This window comes from Coturnix japonica, chromosome 14 (assembly GCF_054131305.1).
Source record: "Coturnix japonica strain WE chromosome 14, WE-NBRP24, whole genome shotgun sequence".
Classification (NCBI taxonomy): Eukaryota; Metazoa; Chordata; class Aves; order Galliformes; family Phasianidae; genus Coturnix; species Coturnix japonica.
Window position 1 is genome coordinate 2,195,195 of NC_140676.1, and position 20,749 is coordinate 2,215,943.

Sequence of the window (20,749 nt, forward strand, 5' to 3'; positions counted from 1 at the left end):
GCTTACAGGAAACTTGGAGACAGGATGCATCGTGCAGCTTCCATATATGTTCTAAACAGGAATGCTGCTGTCACTGCTGGGATCGCAGCTCATAGTTTGTCACTCTGGTTAAACCAGCAAAGAGAAACAGTCCTGCAGCAGCTTCCACCACTCTGCCATATCCTCCATCTGTGCTTTGGTGCAGGTGGAGCACAGGGAGCTTCACCTTTTCCCTCGGCCATATCACCTACACATCACAGCGGCTGCTTTCTGGTGTCAGAGTCTCCTGCTGCAGCCTGTGTCTGTCTGAAGCAGCCGTGGTGCATCACAAGCAGGAAGGCTCTGGTGAGACCTTGCTGCCTTTGGGAAGCAGGAGCTGGTTCCCTGCTCCGTGCCAAACTTCAGTGTGGCTCCTGCATGGAGCCAGGAGCTGGACCCAACAGTGTGTGCATGGTATATGCAGGCCTATAAATTAAAATTCCTCTGGACTAATTACTTACTTGCGTATTTTAAGGTTTGTGGTTTAAAAAGACAAAAAAATGTTGCCCTTGTAGGGAATATTTTTTCTCACCAGAAACTTGTTAGACTGGAAATTTCACAGTATTAATTTTTATGGCGTTCTCTAAGCTGAACTAATTAGGTATTTTGGAAAGGGGAAGACAAGGGTGTGGATGTGCAGTTTTAATGTTGATTTCATTAGAAATGTGACTGGGATTATCCCACTCGCTATCCCAGCGATGTGCGTAAGGTCTCTGCTGGAAAACACAAGTGATTATAGGCTGGTGCCTCTCAAATAATCCTTGGCTAATATGGGATGGGTGCAATTAATGTTAATCCCTGCTCAGCAGTAGTGAAAGTTGGATAAAATCAAAGAGGTTTTGTGTGGCTCTTAGTGGCCTGAACGTGAGTGACTCTTTGGAGGGGCACTATCCTCATCCTTATCTTCATTAGGAAGGAGAAAGTGCCATTCAAAGTGCCCCAAAGTTGCCTGCTTCTAAAGAAGAGGATTTCTCCTCTGTTGATGCAATGTGCTGAGGCACACAGGACCTCATTAGGAGAGAAACAGCAGTGATTAGTCTAGATTAATGGAAATAAATCTGTTTTTACTGGCAAATGAGGTTGTGTTCCTAGGTCCACAGCAACTTCCATCCATAGTGCTTATCCAACAGTATGGGGTGTCGGGGCAGAACCTCGTCACTGTGGGGAAAAATGGATTATTTGGGCTCTGCCTAAAGGTACGTCTTGGTTTTGATAAGGGAAATAAGCACAGGTGCAGGGACAGAGGGAGAAGTGTCACCTCGGATGGATGCTGTGGATGAGGAGGGACACCAGAGTGGTGTGGCAGCCCCCAGGCGTTGTGCCATGCGCTACCTGGAGCTGAAAGAGTGTCTTGTGTGCTTGCAAACGGAGCCAGTTCCTTCAGTGCTTTGTCCTCAAACTGTCAGGCTTCAACTGGCTGCAGCTTTGGAAAAAATGGAGATTTACATGCTCTGAAAAGTAGCTCGTGCTGACAGCGGGTAAATGTGTTGTCGATGTTGGAGAGGTAAATAGCAAAGGAAGTGTGAGGGGTTTGGGAACAGGCTGTGAAATTTGATTTCCTCCTCTTGTTAAGACAGAAGTTTAAATTTGGAACAGGGGGGGATGTCTCCCCCCAGTCTGACTCTTGGTTCTAACAGTCCTCAGGAGATGCTCTGCGCTGCCTCTCTGGGTGCACCCAGCAGCTGTGGGTATGGGCTGTCTGTCTGTCTGTCTGTCCCTCCTGGTGTGGTCCCTGAGCTCAACAGGCTCATGTTGTTCTCAGTCATAACTGACTTTCCAAGTCACAGTTGGAGATTGTCTTTTAGAGCTGATCTATGTGAGAAGCTGTGCTAAGGGGATGCCAAGTCCTGCGATGATCACGTCCCTGGGAAGGTTATGGCGTTGTCCTTTTGGGGCCATTCCAATGACTTAACAGTGCAGCACCTCACATTATATAATTTATGTCTCCTTCTCAAGCCTTCCCTCTTATCTGCTATTGTCCACATAGGGTTGGTTGACTAGCTGTACAGATAACATGCCTTTGTGGGTTAAGTGATAAGTACAAGGAGGGGAGTGTGGCTAGATAAGGTCAGACTTGGTCTGCACATGGAAAAGGGGCCTGTGTCAGTGCAGCCACAGCCAGGCTAGGAAGCACAGACTGACTGTGAGTTCCCAGAGGGATGGTGGTGGAGCTGCAGGCAGAGCAAGCAGCGGGTTCAGTCCTGCTCAACAGAAGGAACGAGAGACCTGCCATGTTCTTTTGTGGCTGGTGCACATGCAGAGGCCCCTGCATCTTCGTGCAGAGGTGCAGCTTCTCTAGGGGTGATACAGGCTGGAAGCCGTAGTGAGCTATTAGAGCACACTTCCCATTAGTTTTCTTTGTTGCTGTTCTGAATCGTCTTCTCTTCCCCTGTGTGCTGGCTCATTATTTCTCGTTAATTCCCGATTTGAGCAATTACCTGGGAAACGCAGGAGAGCTGGCAGGAGTTTGAGGAGCCTGACTTCTCTTTTTGGGGTAGGTGACTTTCTAACTGCAGCACATGAGAGCTGCAGCTCCTTGAGATGGCAACTCTTGGGGCTGTGGGACAGGTTTGCTATGGGGGGGTGAGCAGAGAATGGGGCTGAATGTGCACATTTCTCAGTACCTGCTAGAGCCAAGACTGGAGCTGTTTGTGACAGGAGCATTGTATGTGCACTATGTTACAGCCCTGCACACCCTGTCCAGAACAGACTCCAGATTGAACCCCAGCCCATCAAGATACAGTGAGCAAATGAGAGACTTTTTACTTAACTTAAAAATGCACAAAAAAGCCCCAACGAAAACATACAGTTAATAAATCTAAATACATCCTGGGGGATTTTGTTTGCTGAGAAAGTTTTAAGCTCAGTTTGAGGAATGATGCCTTGGGATGTGTGTCAGAGCAGCATCACCCAGCAGAAGGGTTCTCTGCCCTCTCTCTTGGCAGGTGGCTTTTCAGGTAAGAGTAGAGGTGTGATCTGCAGGGAACACAGCAAGATAAAAGGGCTGCCATTGATTGGAACATCAGAGTTTGTCTTCCTGTAGCTTATGTTTTACTGTCAAGTGTGTCATGCCATTAGTTCCTTTGTATGAATGCTCTTCTTTCTAAGGTTTATATTTGCATGCAGACTTCTCAGTTACTGTGAGTGGCCTCAGAGCCAGACAAGGCTGTTTGGCTCATGACTCTGCAGCCAGAGCTCAGGCTGTTGGCAGAGCAGGTGAAGCCCATTCTTCATATCCCTGCTTTATTTTCAGGTGAATGCAGAATCTCATTACCAACAGCAGTGGCAGGGCTTGGAAGATTTCAGCCTAATTACCTTATTTGTGCTTTGAGTGGCAGTGAAATCTGCGAGCTGTCAGAGTTAACTGCTGTGCTGGGGTAGGAGGGAAGGGCTGGTGCATGAGTGGTGTTCTGTGGTTGTGTGGGTGCTTTGGGGTTCCTTGTAGGAGCACATGGGCTGAGCCCCCATCTGCAGCCATAAAGCTGATAACTGGCAGTCCAGGCATGGAGGGCTTAGGCATTTCCCCGCTTTCTCATTAGAAGTATGTTGAGACATGCAGAACAAGCCTGTAACCTGTGGTGGGAGCTTGGATGCGGCAAGTTTAAGTGATATGCACACGAGGGCTGTGAGAGCCGTGTGTTTGCACAGCAACTCAGGGGTTCTGATGGAGACGCATCTCCATTTATGGTCAAATCTGAGGAATTTTCTGGTATTTGAATGAAATGAGGGTCAAAGTTCTATTAAAACAACAGCTATTCCTGTCCTAAAGCCTTAGCAGCATTGCCACATCTCTTGTGTAGGCAAGGAGCCCTGAGATAGATACAGTCTAAATAACACTAAACCGTGTAGCAAGAAGGGAGAAGAGTGCAAGAATGTAATCCTTGATCAGCAGCTGAAGGCAGAGGGATGAGAGAGATCTTTGATGATTAAGATCTTTGATCTTTCAGATAAAGAAAAACACAGAAACATTGGATGTGCTCAACCCCAACACAGTTTCTTGGATCTTCTTTGGGTCAGTGTCTCTGTGCTGCCCTTAATTCTGTTGCTGTATGGGTTCAGAGCCCCCTTCCAAGCTGGTGTATGCCATGGCTGGGTGGGAGGCAGTAGGTTGGTCCTTTGGTTGGGGTATCCACACACTGAGGGCTGAGTGAAGTGAGTGTGCAAAGTCAAATCACTCTTGCAGGGTTGGAGCATCTCTTTCCTTTTCTGAGGCTCCAGGCAGCAGCTGGGAGAAAGTTGGTTTGGAAAACAAAGCTGTTAGGAACTGTTTGTTTAGACACAAGGCAAAATGAAAGTGGAAAACATCATCTGTCAGTTCCCTTCAGCTTCCCACCTTCTTTTTGTTTAAAACGTCCACATGCAATTTAGTTTCAGTAAACAAAAGATGTTTCCTATAAGCTGGTGTTTACTAGTTTGGGAATGGCATTTATTAAAGAACAGAAATCCCTGCATTGCATATGCCAACGTTTTCAGGCTGTATCAAGGGTGTGTAATTTTACAGACCTTTCAAGAGTAGATTTCCTAAAGTAAACAGTGAGGAACTGTTAAATTATAGCCACATAAAACAACAATGTAACAGTCTCATTGCTTGTACTAATGGCTTTATTATCCTGCGGGTAGGGGTGGTTTGGGCTGCTGGCAGACAACATACCTTTCCCGAGGTGGTTTTGCAGCTCATTCAGAGGAGCAGCAAGTTTTAGATCCTTGAGCAACTTCTTTCCCTCCTAATGAAGGAGATAAGGACTGTGTGGGTGCTCTCAATCCAGCTCTTCCGTGACTGTGCAGGGTGAGCAGCTTCCAAAGAGCACGGTACAGTTTATCTCTGCAGGCTGAGAGCCACTGAAGTCTTTGGAGATCCAGGCGTACAGGCTGTCCACACCTACAACTGCTGTAAACCATGCACAACCAACATCACCCCTTGCTTACTGTGTGCTCGTGGTTTTGATCTACAGTTCTTTGGAACAGGAAGATGTTCAGCTGCTCCCACCCAGCCTGCAGCCTGTCAGAGCCACACCGTCGTACTAAATCACAAAGACCATTGCCATTTCCTTAAGGGACAGGGGAAAGGACTTCAGGTGCAGCTCAAGGCTGGTGCGGAGCTCAGTGGTGCTTTGTGAGGGGCAGTTATTGCTGCAGCACCACGAGGCCCAGGGGGATGTGTGGGCTCAGCCTGAGTTCCCACTTTTGCAGCCAGTGTGGAGCCTGGGTGCCACCTCAGACAGGCGCCTGCATGGTGCCTTGGCCCTTCTCCAGCTCCAAGTCACTGCAGTGACCTCTGCTGAGATGTGTGTTGAAAGGGACCGGTCGCCTGCATTTCTTGGATTCCTTTTCCCAATTCTCAATTTTAAATGGCATTCTGGGCTCATTTCTGACTGCTGTACACGTGTGTGTGCTGGCAAACTTTGCACCAACTCAATTGGGCTCATGGAAGAAATAGTCTGTGCAAGGAGAGCTGTGGCTTGTAATGAAATAGCTTTACAGTGACGTAGTTTCAGTATGTCAGTGCTGGCTTTCAGGTTGTTCCAGGGCTAAAAATACAGCCCATTAAGGCTTCTGCCGTGGGATGTAACCATGTTTTGAAGGTGTTTTATTTCTTACGTACTTATTGCTAATTGATTTTAGGTGGGGCTGCATTTGGAGACCTACCTTACAAGATTACCTCAAGATTTACTGAAGAGTAAATCAGCGTTTCCCAATAAGTAGAGAAGAGTGGAGTGCTTGCGTTGGAGGTGGTAAGGGGCAGAGCTTCTTCTTGCCAGAGTGCTGGGATGCACTGCTGGCACTGTCTGAGCACAGCCAATGGACCAGGCTTTGCAGTTTGGGTTTTTCTCTGCCCCCAGGTGACAAGAGCCTCAGAATTGCATTGCAGAGGTTAGCGATAGGAGTCTCACCACCTAGTGCATTTGAAACTGGATGCGCCTGAGACACACTGAACAAATGGACAGTGGCCTCCCTTCTCCCTGGGGACGGCTTTTACATGGATGGGAAGCTACAGATGGGGCCCAAGGCAGAAATGCAAATAGGCAGGGCTGTGATATGAAGCATTTGGCAGCATCGCGGGCTTAAAAGCTCCCTCCCCACGGCTGCTTGATCCTGCTGTCCGGGTTGTGCTGACACAGCTGGCTGTGGGCTGCACTGTGAACTGTGTGAGCGGAGCTTTGGCCTCAGAACGAAGGGATTAATGCCTGTGTTGCTGGCACTATGAAGCTGGCCCGGCCCATTCCATCCCAGCGCTGTCTGTAAGAGGCGCTCAGAGGTGTGCTTGTGTCCCAGTGCCCTCTATGCTTACAGCCTTCCAGGAGAGCGTTGTTATAAGCACAAGCGTCTCATGAGTTTTTATAACACTCTTTTGTTTGCTTTTGAAGAAGCGAATTCTGGTTTTGTGTAGAGTCAGCACCAGCTCTCACGTTACACAGGGAGAGTTGGGATATCTTTGCTTTCAGCCCAGGTCTGGTCCCTGAGCTGTTGGGCTCTTTGCTGACAGGAGGCAATCACTGTCAGTGCTGCCTTGGCCCCAGCGCTGCTAACAAAACAAGTTGCAGGACACATCTCCCACGTTCACGAGCTCAGCAGTGGTTGACTGCTTTTTGTAGATGAAAAGGTCAGGTCTGTTGCTGGGGTTATGCAGAAAGGTTTGTTCTGGAACAGCCTGCTCCCGATCAGCTCCCGTCTGTCGAGCTGCCGGGCACTCATCTCAGCGGTGCTTTTCCTGCATTTTCTTCACGGGTGAATGCTGGAGAGCTGTTGGCTCCTTGTGCTTCTGTTGAACCTCGATAGCTGTGAACATCTCCTTCCGTGCAGACCCACAGTTACCTGTGTGTCCCCCAGCAGCCATTCCTCACCTCCCTTGGGGTCACAGACCCACCTGAAGGCAGATACGGCTCTTTCCAGAGGGTGGCTGTTCTCTGTGGCAAGGATCACAGCAGTGGATATGGTTGAGAGTTTGTGTGGGAAGAGGTGAATATATTTATTTCAGGTGCTGAGTTCAGCTGAGTGACATGGGCCAACTTACAGTGCCCTGGTTTTGAGCCTGTCCCACTTGGACTTTGGCTTTAATTGTAAGTTTAACAAATGGAATCATTGACACCATTCTCAGTGTAGCACTGTGGTTTTTTTACCTTCAGAAGTCATTAGCCGTCTTCAAGAAACAATATTTTAATTGAAGCCATGATAAAAGCAGAGTAGCGATGGTTGTTTTAAAGCTTAATTTATTAAACAGCTTTGTTTTTTAATACCAAAAAAAAAATCTGTAAAGAAAAAAAAAAGCTCTTTCAGTTTAAAAGTGTCAAAACAAAACTTACAACTTTGAAGTCTTAAAATACTTTGGGAAATGCTGAATGTTTTTGACTGGTTATATGGAACAGCTGAACTGACTTAACTGGAACAAAATTAGAGGAACAAAGAGGCTTTGTTTGCAGAGTGTATTCTTTGCCCTTTGACAGGGCTGTCTGGCTCACGCTCCGAGGGGTACCCAGAGCCTTTGGCTGGACGTCCACAGAACCGACCTGCCAGGACATGTGCTTATAAAATGGCCAAAAAATCACAGGAAGATTGAGGGCTGAGAGCCTCGGAGAGCTGCTTAACCTGCTGTAAGCACTGTGCTTTTGGGGAGAGGCTGAGTCTCTTGCTGACCACTCTCTGCCCACTTCCATGTGTTTGAGGGTACCGGGGCTTTTCCTGGCTGGCTGTGTTCTCAGTGTGATCATCTCAGCTGAGAGATGGGGCTCTTTGTATCCATGCAAATACCCACGGTAGAACAGAAGCAAGCGAAAGCCTGCCCAGAGGTGGGGGCTGCAGGGAGAGTGGCTTTGAAATCGTTTCCTGGGAGGCAGCACTGTGTGCTGTGTGTCTCGTGGATGAGATGCAGATGCTGCTTCTGTTCTGAACTTCTCTAGGGCTGAGTCCTCCATCCTCAGCCTGGAGGAATTTTGCTGCTGGTTTCACTACACCAGAGTAGGAGCTTTTAGGGTCTGCAGCTGAAACAATGTGAGCTGTCTGCTGTTCCAGAGCTGCCCAGCTTGCAGAGGGGGCAGGCAGCAAAACAGTGCTGCAGTTGCCCTGTTTGTGTACTCCTGGGGTTATTGCAAAAACATTTCCCTAGACTTAGGGCTGCCTTGATCTCAGTGCTTTAGGGAGAGCTTGTTTCTCTTTCCTTGGCTCCAGGCAGTGATGAGAAGGTGTCAGAGGATGGGAGGCCCTGCTAAAAGTGCTCACGCAGTTGTGTCCTGGTGACAGCACTGGAGTCTTCTTCAGCTTGGCCAGAGCTTGAAGGTCTTGGAGCAGAAGTGGGTCTGCAAATAGGGACGGACCTGTGAAATGCTTGAATTAATATGGCAAAGACAGAGAGCTCTCGGGCTGATTGGCATTCACTGCAGCAGACAGCTGGTGTGGTTTGAGACGTGGTTGCTCAGAGCTGTCTGCCAGATCCTGTGGAAGAAGGTACTGGCTTGATAGCATGGGCAACAGAAGCAAGTGCATGTCTGCCATTTCCATCGCTGCTCCAAGCGAGACAGAACCTCTGTTCATCAGCATTCGTGTCCTTTTGACCTCCAGGTACTGAGTTAGCTGCAGCCTGGTGCTCTCCCTGAGCAGATGCGTGCTGAATTCAGTTGTTTGCTTAGAAATAAGCATCAGCAAGATGTCAGAGAGGTTAGTCTCATTACTAGATCTCATTAATTCTGTGGAATACCCTGTAGAGAATATGTTAATATTCTTATTCTGTTGACATATATTAACATATATAATAGTTGTATAATTGTTACTAATAATTATAATAATAAGCTGCTTCTCCTAGACAATCAATGGATGCGCAGGAGGCCCCATAGGCACTCATAAATCCCAGCTGATGGACGGAGAGGTGCTGGTGTGTGTGCAGTGCAGTGAGCCTGGAAGGGCAGGTTCCCCAGGTGTGGTCGAGTGTTCTCATCTGTGCTGGCTGCCTGGGTCAGGAAGGTCCAATGCTTTTAGCTGGAAATTACTGTTCCCTACCCTGGCATTTGCTGCCTCTCAGCAGAAGCACAGTAATTTGATGAGTGCACTCTCCTGTTCCATTGCAGCGGTGTAAAAGTAAGGCAACGTTGCTTAAGTCACCTTCAGCCTAAAGCATTGGTTTGGAGAAGCCATTCTGCTTTGCCTAGCAGAGTGGTCAGCGATAGTCTCATCCAGGGCTGCCCTTTCTTACACCGCTCTGCCCTGAGGCTTTTCAAACAGCAAACCCAGGCAAAAGATGAACTCTTGCTTGCAGGCAGTGTCTTTGGCCATGTAGTTGCTACTCTGCTATGCCAAATCCTGCTGTTTGTTATATCAGAAAGCCATGGGGTCTGGATCTGTTTTTCAGATCACTAGAGATTTCTCAGACACGTGGAGCTGGATAGGTTCTGTATTAAAATGTGTTCTTATGTTTTCTTAAATACAAGAACTGCAAACAGGCACGTGGAGCCCTATGGGCTGTATTACAGAGCTGGCTCTCTAGATCATCCCTTAGTGTTCCTGGGTTTGTTGGATCAGCAAATGTGTGTCACTAAGATTGCAATATACAGTACAAAGATTGACTTTCTTCCTTCATAGTGTGATCCCATTGCTCTGCGTTGTACTCTCCTTGTATCTGGTGCCCAGTGCTATAATTCCTGTTTCCATTCTGAATGACTTTCTGGTGCTTCCATGGTTATCCTCACCTGCCTTTGTTGTGGGTTCTTTTTTTTTGGGGGGTGTTCTGAATAGTCTGCATTAATGTTGTGTGCTGTTTGCAGCAAGTATCTTGGGCTTGATTTTCGTTTTCTTTGTGATGTATCCAATGCATTTTTGCCTTAATCCTGGAGTGAGACCACCCCAAACAAAGTAATACAGCTGGTAGATAGTCCATGTCCCACTACAGCTGAGTTCTGATTTCCCTACTTTTTGCCAAGACCCAGCTGGGCCCGGTCTGACAGGTGAATGCGGGCACCATCCAGCTTCTCCACACGTTGGGTTCCAGCTTCAATCTTTGCATCCTCTGCCCTTAGTCCAATTAGAACCCGCTGTAACAAATGCAGCGGGGCCAGCTGCGGTGCCTTGGCAGGTACCAAACACAGGGCAGCAAACCCTCCAGCTAATCCATCCATGCTATGAAGTCATAAGAATCTTGTTAATTTTTAAAAAGCCCTCGATGCCCACTAATCCAAATCAATTTTCATTTCTTTCATAAAGTCGTGCTTTCATTTAGGCTTCGGCTAAGAATTACAGCTAATTTGTTCGATTTTATAACGGTATAATTGAAAAAGTGATTTTAATGTCCTGGCAACCAGATTCCCTTTCTTTGGTTGTTAATGAAAGAATCCATTAAGGTTAAATGATTTGGGCATGGATTCAAGTAGAATCGCCTGAATATTCTGGGGGAGTGTTTCAGGCCATCTGCTGCTCTGTCATTGGTGTTTGTGTTGTAAATGGGGCTGCGGGAAGGACTTCACAGGTCCTGTTCCAACTGTTAACCGTAAAATATCATTGTAATTTTCTGAGCTGGGTGCAGATAGTGGCAATGCTCAGGGGAGCTGGTGGTGCTCTGGGCTGCAGCATCCTCTGTGTGTGGGTATCGCTGCTGAGCTGGGTGTCCTCCTGCTTCTTGGGGCTGTTTGCATTGATTGCAGCACATCCCTGTGTTGTGTTGTGTTGCTCCTCTGTGCCTTCGTTTCTTTACCCAAGGTCTGAAATTGAGCACAGTGCTGCTCTGTGGGGTGGCGAAGAGCTGAGGGCTGATGCGTTCTCTGGTCACTGTTCCATTCAGTGTGTTTTTATTTATATTGTGGATTGTGTAAAATCACTAACTGAGGAAAACAGCACAAAACCAACTCGAGCTGTAATTGTAGCCCATAGGTGAAAGAGCTTTGTGTCCTCTGTTTGATAATACTACTTTCTAGTTGACTGTTTTCAAGAGGCATTACTGCAGATTGTATCGTGCTGCATGTTTATGGCTTTCTCAAGCACTGAAAGATGAAAGTATGTCCCAAAAATACGCTTGACTTAAATAGTTCAAGTGCAGAAATAGATAACGTTGTAACAGGAGATCCTTGCAGACGTTCCTATGATGTTTGCAGATCAAACGTGTACACGGTGCGTGAAATAAAAACAGGAACTTCTGCCTCGAACAAAAGCAACGTGAGTGGATTTCCTTTCGAACATGGGTGAGAAAGTGCTGCAAGTGTTTAAATGTTGTCCAGGAAATCATGCAAATCCCAGGCAGTCATTTTAGCTTGATGGAGCCCTTTAAAATGGCAAATCTCAGGCTTATTCAGCTCGGCCTGCTGCTCAGCAGCAAAATTACAGTTACCTCGGCAAATGGGCCCTATAATGTTAACACCAGCGGATAACAAAAATAGCATTTAATAACTTTCATTACAGTTAGTGTTTCTAGGGCTTTGGGGCTTTGCTCTTTCCAATCATTTACATAATTTGCAGGTACAGGCTGCTGTGCCAGACTGCCCATCTGATTCTCTCTCTGATCAGAGCATATTAATGCACTTGTTTGATGGTCTGTTACCAATAATTACCTTGGATTGCATTAGGAGCATTTCCAACATTGCAGCTGGTCTGTATTTTTCTCTAAGTATATTTCAGGGCCCAATTACAGGACTCTGATGTGTTATTGTTCCAGTGTGTTTGTTCAAGGTTGTAATTTTAATATGCCTCTACACTGTAAATGTATGAATGTGAGCCCAAGGCTCTGTCCTGGGTTCGCTGTGCATCCCACGCTTGCAGCAGCTTCTGCAGAGGTCATCTCAGCTCTGCCTCATTGGCTTGTGAAAAGAGAAGGATGACAGCTCGGAGGTGGAGGCTTCTGCAGAGCCTGCTCGGGACTTGAGCCGCTGTTTCAAAAGCCTTTCTGGGGTCAGAGGGAAGGAAATGGAAAGGCTTCACCTTCGTGTAGGAGTCGGGCACTTTAGCTTTATGATTGCTATTGACAGTTCAACGCAATGAATAAATTATTAGGGCTATCGATTTGCTTAATCTTTCTGAACTACCTGTTTGCAGGGGATGCATTGGAATAACACGCATCTTGATGAACCCAGGCTCAGCTGAGAGCTGGTTTTGTGTTCAATCCCTGCTGGTCGTTGTGATCTGTAGATGCTTTGGCCAACCTGATGCTTGCACAGAAGCGTGAGAGCATTTAGTCCTTCCTAGAAACTGGTTCTGCCCTTCAGTAGTTGGACTCTAAGGCCACCTTAGAGTCAGCAGGGTGACATAGGCTGCAGGTCGGTGGCTGAAAGGAGCAGCTGCAGCTGGCTTCAGCAATAGGAGCATCAGAAGCATCCTTAAAAACACTTAGATAGAAACCTTTTCAGCTGCTTTATTTCTTTGATGCCTGATATGTGATGTTTATACACAAAGATACTCATTTACCAGGGGCTTCAGCAGCCTTTGCTTTTATCTAAGTGAATCTAGGCATTAACCTATTTACCTTAATTACAGCTTTAGATAAAATCAGGCTTTTCAGATACAGCCTATAAACAGCAATGTGACATCGCATTTGTTTTAGGTAGTGTTGGGTTTTTTTTCATGCCATCCCTTCTGCTTCCTTGTTTTTAAGCAGGAATTTGAACAGAACAAAGCCAAGGGGCTCTTGCCCAGCACGGTTCTTTAGGGAGAACTGCATGTAGAGCATGCTACAACAAATCGATGAATTATGATTAATTTAACTTTTAAATGGAAGGGCTTTGTATACATGTGAAAATATAATAATGGACCACTATGAAGTGGATGGCTTAGGATCGATGTCCCAAAGCCACCGAGCCTCGTAAAGAACTGTTAGATGCGAAGATGTCTATAATTAAGGGAAGTGGAGCTGTAGGAAGGGGATGTTGCTGTAGCTCCTGTGGTGCCGCATTCAGGCTGCTCACAGTGCTGGGCTGCTGGGAAAGGCTGCCGTGCCATCAGTGACTGGAGATGGTCTGAGAGCCCCTAGTGCTGCCTGGGTGGGTGTCCCCTCCGCAGTGGGAGGTGGTGCATTGTTAAATAAGCCATCAGGCTCTGTATATACAGCAAAGGGGAAAGTGTGCTTTGTGCTGGCATGGACTGCTCAGTGCTGGGATAGCTCTGCTGCACATAGTTATCAGGTGGTGTTAATCAAATGAGCTTTCCAGCAGCCCCGAAGGTGGTTTTAGGAGCCTTCTGTTCCATAATGGCTGAATACAACCTTAAGGTGTTGCTTTCTTACTTTTAGCCCTGCTCGCATTGCATTGCAAGCTGGAAAGTTCCAGTAACACCTGGTGGCAGCGCTGGGAAGGGACCAGGAAGGTCTCGACTGCTCTGTCTCACAGGCCTGGTTACAGCTGGATGGAACAAGATTCCTGGGAAGAATCCTGAGGTTCAGGTGCACAGCTGCTCTCAGAGGCTGGTGGAATCACAGACATGGTGCCTAAATGCTTTGGAGGACTGGAGCTCCAACCCGCTGCTCCCTGGGCCCTGCAGTCAGTGTGGAGATGCTGAGTGCTCAGGCTGAGATCTCCATGCAGATTTCTTTCTGGACTATTCATTGCCAGGTGAAGTTACCCCCAAAATGAGCTGACAGCAAGCTGGTGACTTTTAATTGCCAGTGCATAATTTCAGAAAGAAAGAAGCTTTTGTGTTGCTTTAATGGGAAATGCACTGAAATACAGTTGCTCTCTGAGTTAGACAATGTGAAATTAAAGACACTCAGTGACTCTAAGAGTGTCTGAAGAGCATCAGCAAAAGGTGAAGTTGCAGTAGAATAATAGCTCAGTAGTTGGCTCGCTGATAGTTAGGAAAGCCCTTTGTTAAGTAATAACTGCGTTTTTCCTTTGGTGCTGTTCGCTCCCACTTAAACGAGATTAATTGTGCTGTTGAGTTCCACAAGTTCAGCATCCAAAATAAATACATCAATTAAGAGGGGTGACAGCACAGAGGCTTAAACTGCCTCTTGAATGCCTGCCACCTCCTGCAGGATGCAGGGCACGGGGAGCAGCCCTGTATCCCACAGAACACACACGGCTCCCAGCGCTCTGCCCACGTTGCCTGAGCTGCTTTCCTTGCTCCTGGGAAGGTTTTCTTTGGCTGCAGCTCTGCAAGGTGCACAAGGGTTCCAAAGTGCCAGATGTGTGTGGAATAGGAAACGCTCTGGCCGGGCTCCAGGCCATGGGACCTGCAGCACAGCGGCTCCCCAGGAAAATCTCCGGCTGCCAAGAGCCAGAAGTGATGTCAGCTCTGGAAGTGTGTCAGATTCGAAACCCTTGTACTTTGCTCCCTGTGAAGTATTAATCTCCCTGTACAGCCTGTGCTGTAACGGGTCCTGTCTGGCTCGGTGCAACTTTATTTGTTTTGGGTTAGAGGCACTGAGGGTTTTGTTTAGAGGTGCTGGAGGCTGTCAGCAGCTCTGCTTAAATGGCTTTGGCCTTAAGTCTTAGCTCTGCTGAAGATGCTCGCCCTGCACTTGAAATGAAGGTCTAAACCTTGCAGTTGCCAGCCCACATGTGTAGGAATGGTCTGGGGTAGGTTACAGAGCCAACAGGGACAGGGCTGTGGCTGTGGTGAGGGGCTGCTGGGTGGGAATAAGGTTGTGGCCGTGGTGAGGAGCTGCTGTGACCAGACAGAGAAAAGCTGTGCTGCCCGGCTGGGATGGGTTTGTCTAGTGAGTTAATGGCAGAGCCACGTTTGAAGCTGGGACATCTCCAAACAAAGCCACTGGTCTCCTGTTGAACAGTAACCTTTTATTTGCTTGTGCCACATAACAGAGCTCAAGGACGTGCTCGCTGCTGATAGCCAGAATTTCACCAGGACAAGCATCTCGCTTGTGTAGATCTTTCCTCCTTGCTCTGCGTGGTTAACCCTGCGGCAGGGAAATAACTGCATACACAGGCCAGTGATGTGTTGTGCTGGACTCAGACACAGAGTGCGAGCTCCCACCAGATTTATGGGCTTGGAGAACTGCATCTCTTGATGTGAAAACACTGCTCCGAGGGCCCTGCCTCTGACCAAGTAATTGCATGTCAGGGATCTGTCAAACCTCGCTGTGTAGCTAGCTCACACTTCACCTGGTTATTTACAGTTTTGTAATCATGAAAGAAGGAGAATTGATTCTTTCCCCTTTCCTCAATAGTAAGTCAGACAACTCCTGCCTCCATTTGGTGCAAAGGAAAAGAGGAACACGAGCTGTTTTTGGCTGTGTGTTGAGATGTGTGCTTTGGGAAGGAGATGCTGGCTGCTTTAACGTGGTTTGTAGCTGCCTGTGCTGGGTCTGGAATGGAGGCTGCTGCTGGCAGGGGCTGTGCCAGAAAGATTCTACAGCCTGTGTTTGCAAGGCCCTGCTTTGTGGGTGGGGCTTTTTTGGCTGTTTTTTGCTGCTCGACAGGAGACACTGTCTTTTTTTCACTAGGCACAGGCAGCAGAGGTGGTGGATGGATGGGGGTAGTGGGAGTGAGGAAGTGATGAAATAGTTGGGGAGAAAAGGACTGTTTCTCTTTTGAGCTGTTTTTATGCGTAGTGTAGCCTTGGTGTTGGCAACATGGGAGAGAATAAAACACCTGAGGCCAGAACAGAATGTGGTTTCATGGGAGCAAACCACTTAGAAGCTGCGTTGCCCTCCATAGGGGAATGCTGTACAGGGTTCCATGGCCTCAATTTGGAGATCCATGAGCTGGAAACTTGCATTTCTGCCAGGCTTTGATGCTTGAACAAGCTGTCCAGCTCCCCAGCACAGGTCTGCAGCTGAACCACCTGCCCTGAGCTGAGACATGAGAAGTCTTTTTGGCTCAGCAGCCCAACTCTGTTCTGCTGCAGCTCTCCCTTGCAGTTGCTGTGCTTGCTGCATGAAGCTGGTGGCTGTGTGGGGTGGCTTCCCTGCATTCACTCATCCATTACCTCCAGCAGGTAAAAGGCGAAGGTGAGCAGCAGGCTGTGTGGGGCTGTGTTTAAGCAGGGTTGTATCTATTTCTGTCACTGAATGATGAAGAATGGAGGTTGGAAAGAGTCAGCAGCTTCTGTAAACACTCAACATTCCTGATTTCATTCATCTTTGATCTCACTTTTACTCTCTTCTCATCCTTTTCCTTGAAAGCATTTTTATCTCATTGTTAGGCTTGTTAATTTAGGGCGGTGTTTTGAACCATATCTCCTACGTTTTCAGAGCCTGGAAGGTATGTTTTGTTTAATCAGGGAGTGCTTACACAGTTCTTCGAGCATCAGAAGTGTAGCTGGAGCTTTTGCAGTGCCACATCTGAGTCCTGGGCACTTGCTGCCCCAACCCCTGTGCGTGCCAAGGGCCTGTCCCCAAATACCTGCAGTACTGGGGGCCAAAGAGGTGGGGTGGCGGAGGGCAACCTGTGCTCAGAGCAGCCTGGTGTCATGGGTTGTAGCACATTGGGGCTTTTACTTGATTTCTTGGTCTGGAAGCACTTATGGTGCTTCTGAGGTGAAGGGCAGCTTTGGTGAGCATGTTCCTGGGCTGTGCATTCAGCTTCGGATGCGTTTCCCTCCAGTGACTGTTTCTGCTCTCTTGATGCAGCACATGGACCTGAGCTGGGTCTGCAGCCTGGCACTGAGTTGTGGAAGTGCTTCATTTTTCAGCTGGCAGCTTGGATCCTACTGGGTTTTGACTGAGAAAAAATCTGGGCAATATTCAGAGGTATAGAAGCGCCATCACATATTAATAGAACACCACTTACTTCTTCTGCTGTGGTGCTGTCTGCTCGGCCTGCAGGCAGGTTGGTTTTCAGAAGGCAGAAGCCTGAGAGGCTGATAATTGCTTCTTGCCAACCTGTGCTGGCGTAGGAAGCAGCTCCGCAGAGCTCTGCTCTATTCCTGGCTGCTGGAGCTGCCAGCTGTCCCCGCACACTGCGCCTCGCTGTCAGGAGGAGTATTTTCAGCAAAATACCATTAAAATTGCAGCCTGAGGAAAGTAGAAAATAGGACGAAGATGCAGACTGCCTTGCAGAGTGATGAGCAGGAGAGCCTGGCAAGAATCAAGAGCCACCTGATGCTCAAGATGCCTTGACGTGATGCTGCTGGCTGCGGTGCTTCAAAGGAGGACGTAAGGGGCAAAGCATGGAGAAAGCTGGAGCCTCCTAATGAGTACCTGTCCCTGTGTGCTTGGATGGGCACCAAATGAGCCTCAAGTGTGGGCAGGGCAAGGCCCTTCCTTACGGGACACCCGGAGTTTCCATCTCCCTGCACGTGTAATTTTGCGTGTCATTGCCCCTAATTGCTTGCTTAACGCACGCGCTTTTAAAAGGCAGCCCTTTTATCAGCAGTAGGTAGTAGCAGGTTTAATAGAGTGTTTGAATTCCTATAAAATTAATCTGTAGCCTTCTGCGATAGGAGACGGGCAGGGAGCCATGTGGTTCATATCCAGTGTTGATAAACTTGTTATAGAGGCAGGAAACATTTCTGATTGGAGCAGTGACAAAATAATTTGGAGCAGAGCCATAAAAAGAGTGGATGGTGATGGTTTGAGTGCAGCAGAGATTGAAATTGCTGGTGTGTGGAAGCAGCGCTGCCAGCTAACATTGACTTAGTGTCTCTGGAGAACTCTAACGGCAAATGCATTTTATTAATGGCAATATTCTTTTAGGAAATGCTGAGCCTTGTTTCAGAGGTGGAGCTCTCCTATGAGTACAGGGGTTTGGATATGGGCCAGCCTCGGCCGTGCTCAGCTCAGTGCAGCTCAGCCAGCGGCCGCTCAGTGTTGTGGCTGCAGCACACAGCTGCCAGAGGGTTTGAGAATGTGGGGCTGCCCCTCGGGCTGTTGGCTTGCAATAGGAATATCCTTCCAAGGAGGCAGGGAGGAGGGAATCCTTGCTACTTATGGGCAGTTCCAGCAGGTGAAGGTGGGGTTGGGGCCTGTGCTGCATCATCTATTACTTGCAGTTGTTCTGTGCTTGAACCCAAGATGGAAAAAGTAAGTGTGGATAAAAAGCTGCTGCTGGGCATGGCGTGGAGCAGCAGGGGTGGTGCAGGCTGTGCTTGCAGCCCAAAAGATGTATGATGGAGAAAGTAATGCACAGGTGTCATGGGAGGTGCTGGCTGTACTATGGGGCTGAATGTCATGTCTTATCCCTAACCACACACGGGTACAACTGGGATGTTATTAACCAAGCATAGCAACCCCTGAAGAAATACTGTCTTCTCTTTGCAGGGAAGTTGTTGGAAGGGGATTCTGTGGAGCTGAGCTGTAGTGCTGGTCCTGCAAAGGTGATATTGGAGCCAAACCAAGTTGCGGTTTTGGATTGTAACCTGGCCCCTGCTGAGCAGGTGATCAATATCACATGGAAGAAGAATGGGTTTCCGCTAGTGGAGCAGGAACATCTGCACGTGCTTCCAAATGGATCGCTTTTCATCTCCTCACCGGCCGTGGCAAAGGACAGCAAATACTCGGAGAGAGCTGATGCTGAGGGTAATTACTCCTGTGTGTCTCACAGCTCTCTAGGGGCTGTCACCAGTCAAACAGCTGCAGTCAGATTTTCAAGTAAGTGTGTCTTGTTTCTTCCTTTCTAATGTCTATGAACTGAAATTCTATTAACGATGTGTATGTGGGATTTGGGACAACTCACAAATAAGCTGTGGTGTCTCTCTTGATCCAGTGGCATTCTCATGTGCAACACTCCCAGGTAAGTGCCACGAGTCCCAGTTCCTCTCTGTCCCTGCTCTCTCTCCATCACTAGCTTAGACCTTAGTGTGATGTCTGGTGATGCTGATGGCTTTAGTGTGTCTGAATATGGCCTTGTGAAAATGATAGACTGTGAACACAGTTAAGACCTGATGAACCAAGGGAGGCCTTTGGGTCTTTCATCTACACTGTGGGGTTCTGACAGACAGGATGTTGAATGTCTCCTCTTCAAATGGCCTTTGTGAAGTCTTAGCTCTGGCTTTAGCACTGTGAGTGATGGAAAAGCAGGTGATTAATCTTTGGCAATTCAACTTATCTGCTGATAGCCCAGGCTGGTGGCCACAGCAAGCAGGGGGTGCCATGGCTCTCCATATGGTTGATGGGGCCAAGGGAGGTACCAGGTCCTGGATGGGATGGGTGCCCTGAATGTCAGTTTCCAAGCATGCTCTCTTAAGGCAGCACTGCCAGTTTTCAGGTGTGGCAAGAAGGCAATTAAGCCAAAACAGTTTTATGGTGCTTGGATGTTGAGCACATCCCAGTTTGGAGGTATGTGTCCAGCCCCTGCTTTCTGACTGCATTATGCACCAGGAGAGAACAGTCTGCTTGTGGCTTCCCAGATAAGGGCATCTTTGAGTATCACCATGGCCTGAAATGCCCATAATGGGAACCTTTCTTCCCACAGAGACTGGGCTTTGGACTTGTGTTCCCAGGCAGCCTTCTGCCATCATCCCTATCTGTGTGGGGTGTTCCCACAGGCAGAATTTACCCCATCTCAGCACAGTGTGGATCTCAGAGCTTCAGGGGCAGCACCAGACACTGAAGGGCAGCGCTCACTGAGGCTGGGACAGACGTCTGTCTGTATGTCAAACAGTGTTGCTCCACTCGGTGTCGGGACTGATTGTGAGGCAAATGTCTCTCTATAATGGAAGGGATGAAAGAGGGCTCTTGAGGCTGTTTTTCATTTCAGTCTCAGAACAAGACTCTAAGATCTGAGCCACTGAATCTTTGTTCAAGAATAAAATTCTTTTGTATTCAGAAACAGCTACTGAAGCTATTTTAAGTATGAGAGTGCCAATAAATGATTCCTTGACCTACCCAACAAGAGAGGTTAGAGAATAATACAAACACAGTAGCACTTCTCTCTAGTGCAGGCCTATGTAAATGTTGACAAATGCAGCCAGACAGCACGCCGTGAGATACAAGCCTGAAACACGTTCCCAGTCTTGGGAAATTAGGGCTGAGATGCTTTTGAACTTGCACAGAGCTATGGTAGGTGAATGTGCAGATGATGCTGTACCACTAGTGCTACACAGACCACTGAGGATCTCACGAGGGTTCTTGCAAACTGGAATCAAGGATTCTGCATACAGATGTCTGGGAGACTCGGAGTGGAAAAGCATCATGAGTCCTAGTGGTTTATTCAGCTCCTCCCCTGGTCCCAGTCACCCTGAACTGGGATCAATTCCCTTTCCAGCTGGTCTCTTTGTGCTCCTGTTACAGATTTAGGTGAATTGTTTTGCATTTCATGAATGAGAATAGTGAAAATGTCTTGAAAAAGGGAGATGGGTGTGGATTGCCTTTTCCTCCCTGTGGATATTTCCAGAGGAGTGATGTGTGGGTTCCTCCCAGAACCAAGGAATTCCAGGTGAACTCCTGACACGGACTCATAGGCCTCCTTAACAGCCAGCTGCGCAGGGAAGGTGCTGCTGTGGCAAATGAACGCACCTGACGTAACATTCATTTCTGAATGGAGAGCAGAGAGGGAATTATTAATGAAATGCATCTCTGGCTGTGTTTTGTTCTGTGGGGTGGGCAGAGGCGCTTGCTGCATTAGCATTCAGCTGGTGCAAATGAGGATCATACAGGCTCTTTTTTCCCTGCCGGTTGAATGCAGCAGTCTGTCTGAAGTTGTTTACGTGTAGATGGAGTTATTCTTTGTGCTGACTGCCCTGGGCACTGCTGATCAGTACCAGGCAGAAGGAAGCTTGTTTAGCAGGTAGGATATATCAGCCCTACCCTCAGCCTGTGCTCCTGATACGTGGTGTGGGGGAGATCCTGTGATGGGCTTTAGGGCTCTGTGCACCACACAGCACTGCGATGACAAGAACATTTAGTATTCGTAACATCAAGTCATCTCCTCTG

General features: G+C 47.9%; 1 protein-coding gene across 3 annotated transcripts in view; it reads left to right on the forward strand.

Annotated features, from left to right (window-relative positions):
* Nucleotides 1-20,749, forward strand: part of IGDCC4 (immunoglobulin superfamily DCC subclass member 4) — a 70,674-nt gene that overhangs the window by 6,059 nt on the left and 43,866 nt on the right. For all 3 annotated transcript variants that reach the window (XM_085515214.1, XM_015873267.3, XM_015873268.3), the window contains exon 2: nucleotides 18,137-18,466. In XM_085515214.1, coding sequence (XP_085371340.1) covers nucleotides 18,137-18,466 — 330 coding nt within the window. The remainder of the gene's footprint in view (nucleotides 1-18,136; nucleotides 18,467-20,749) is intronic.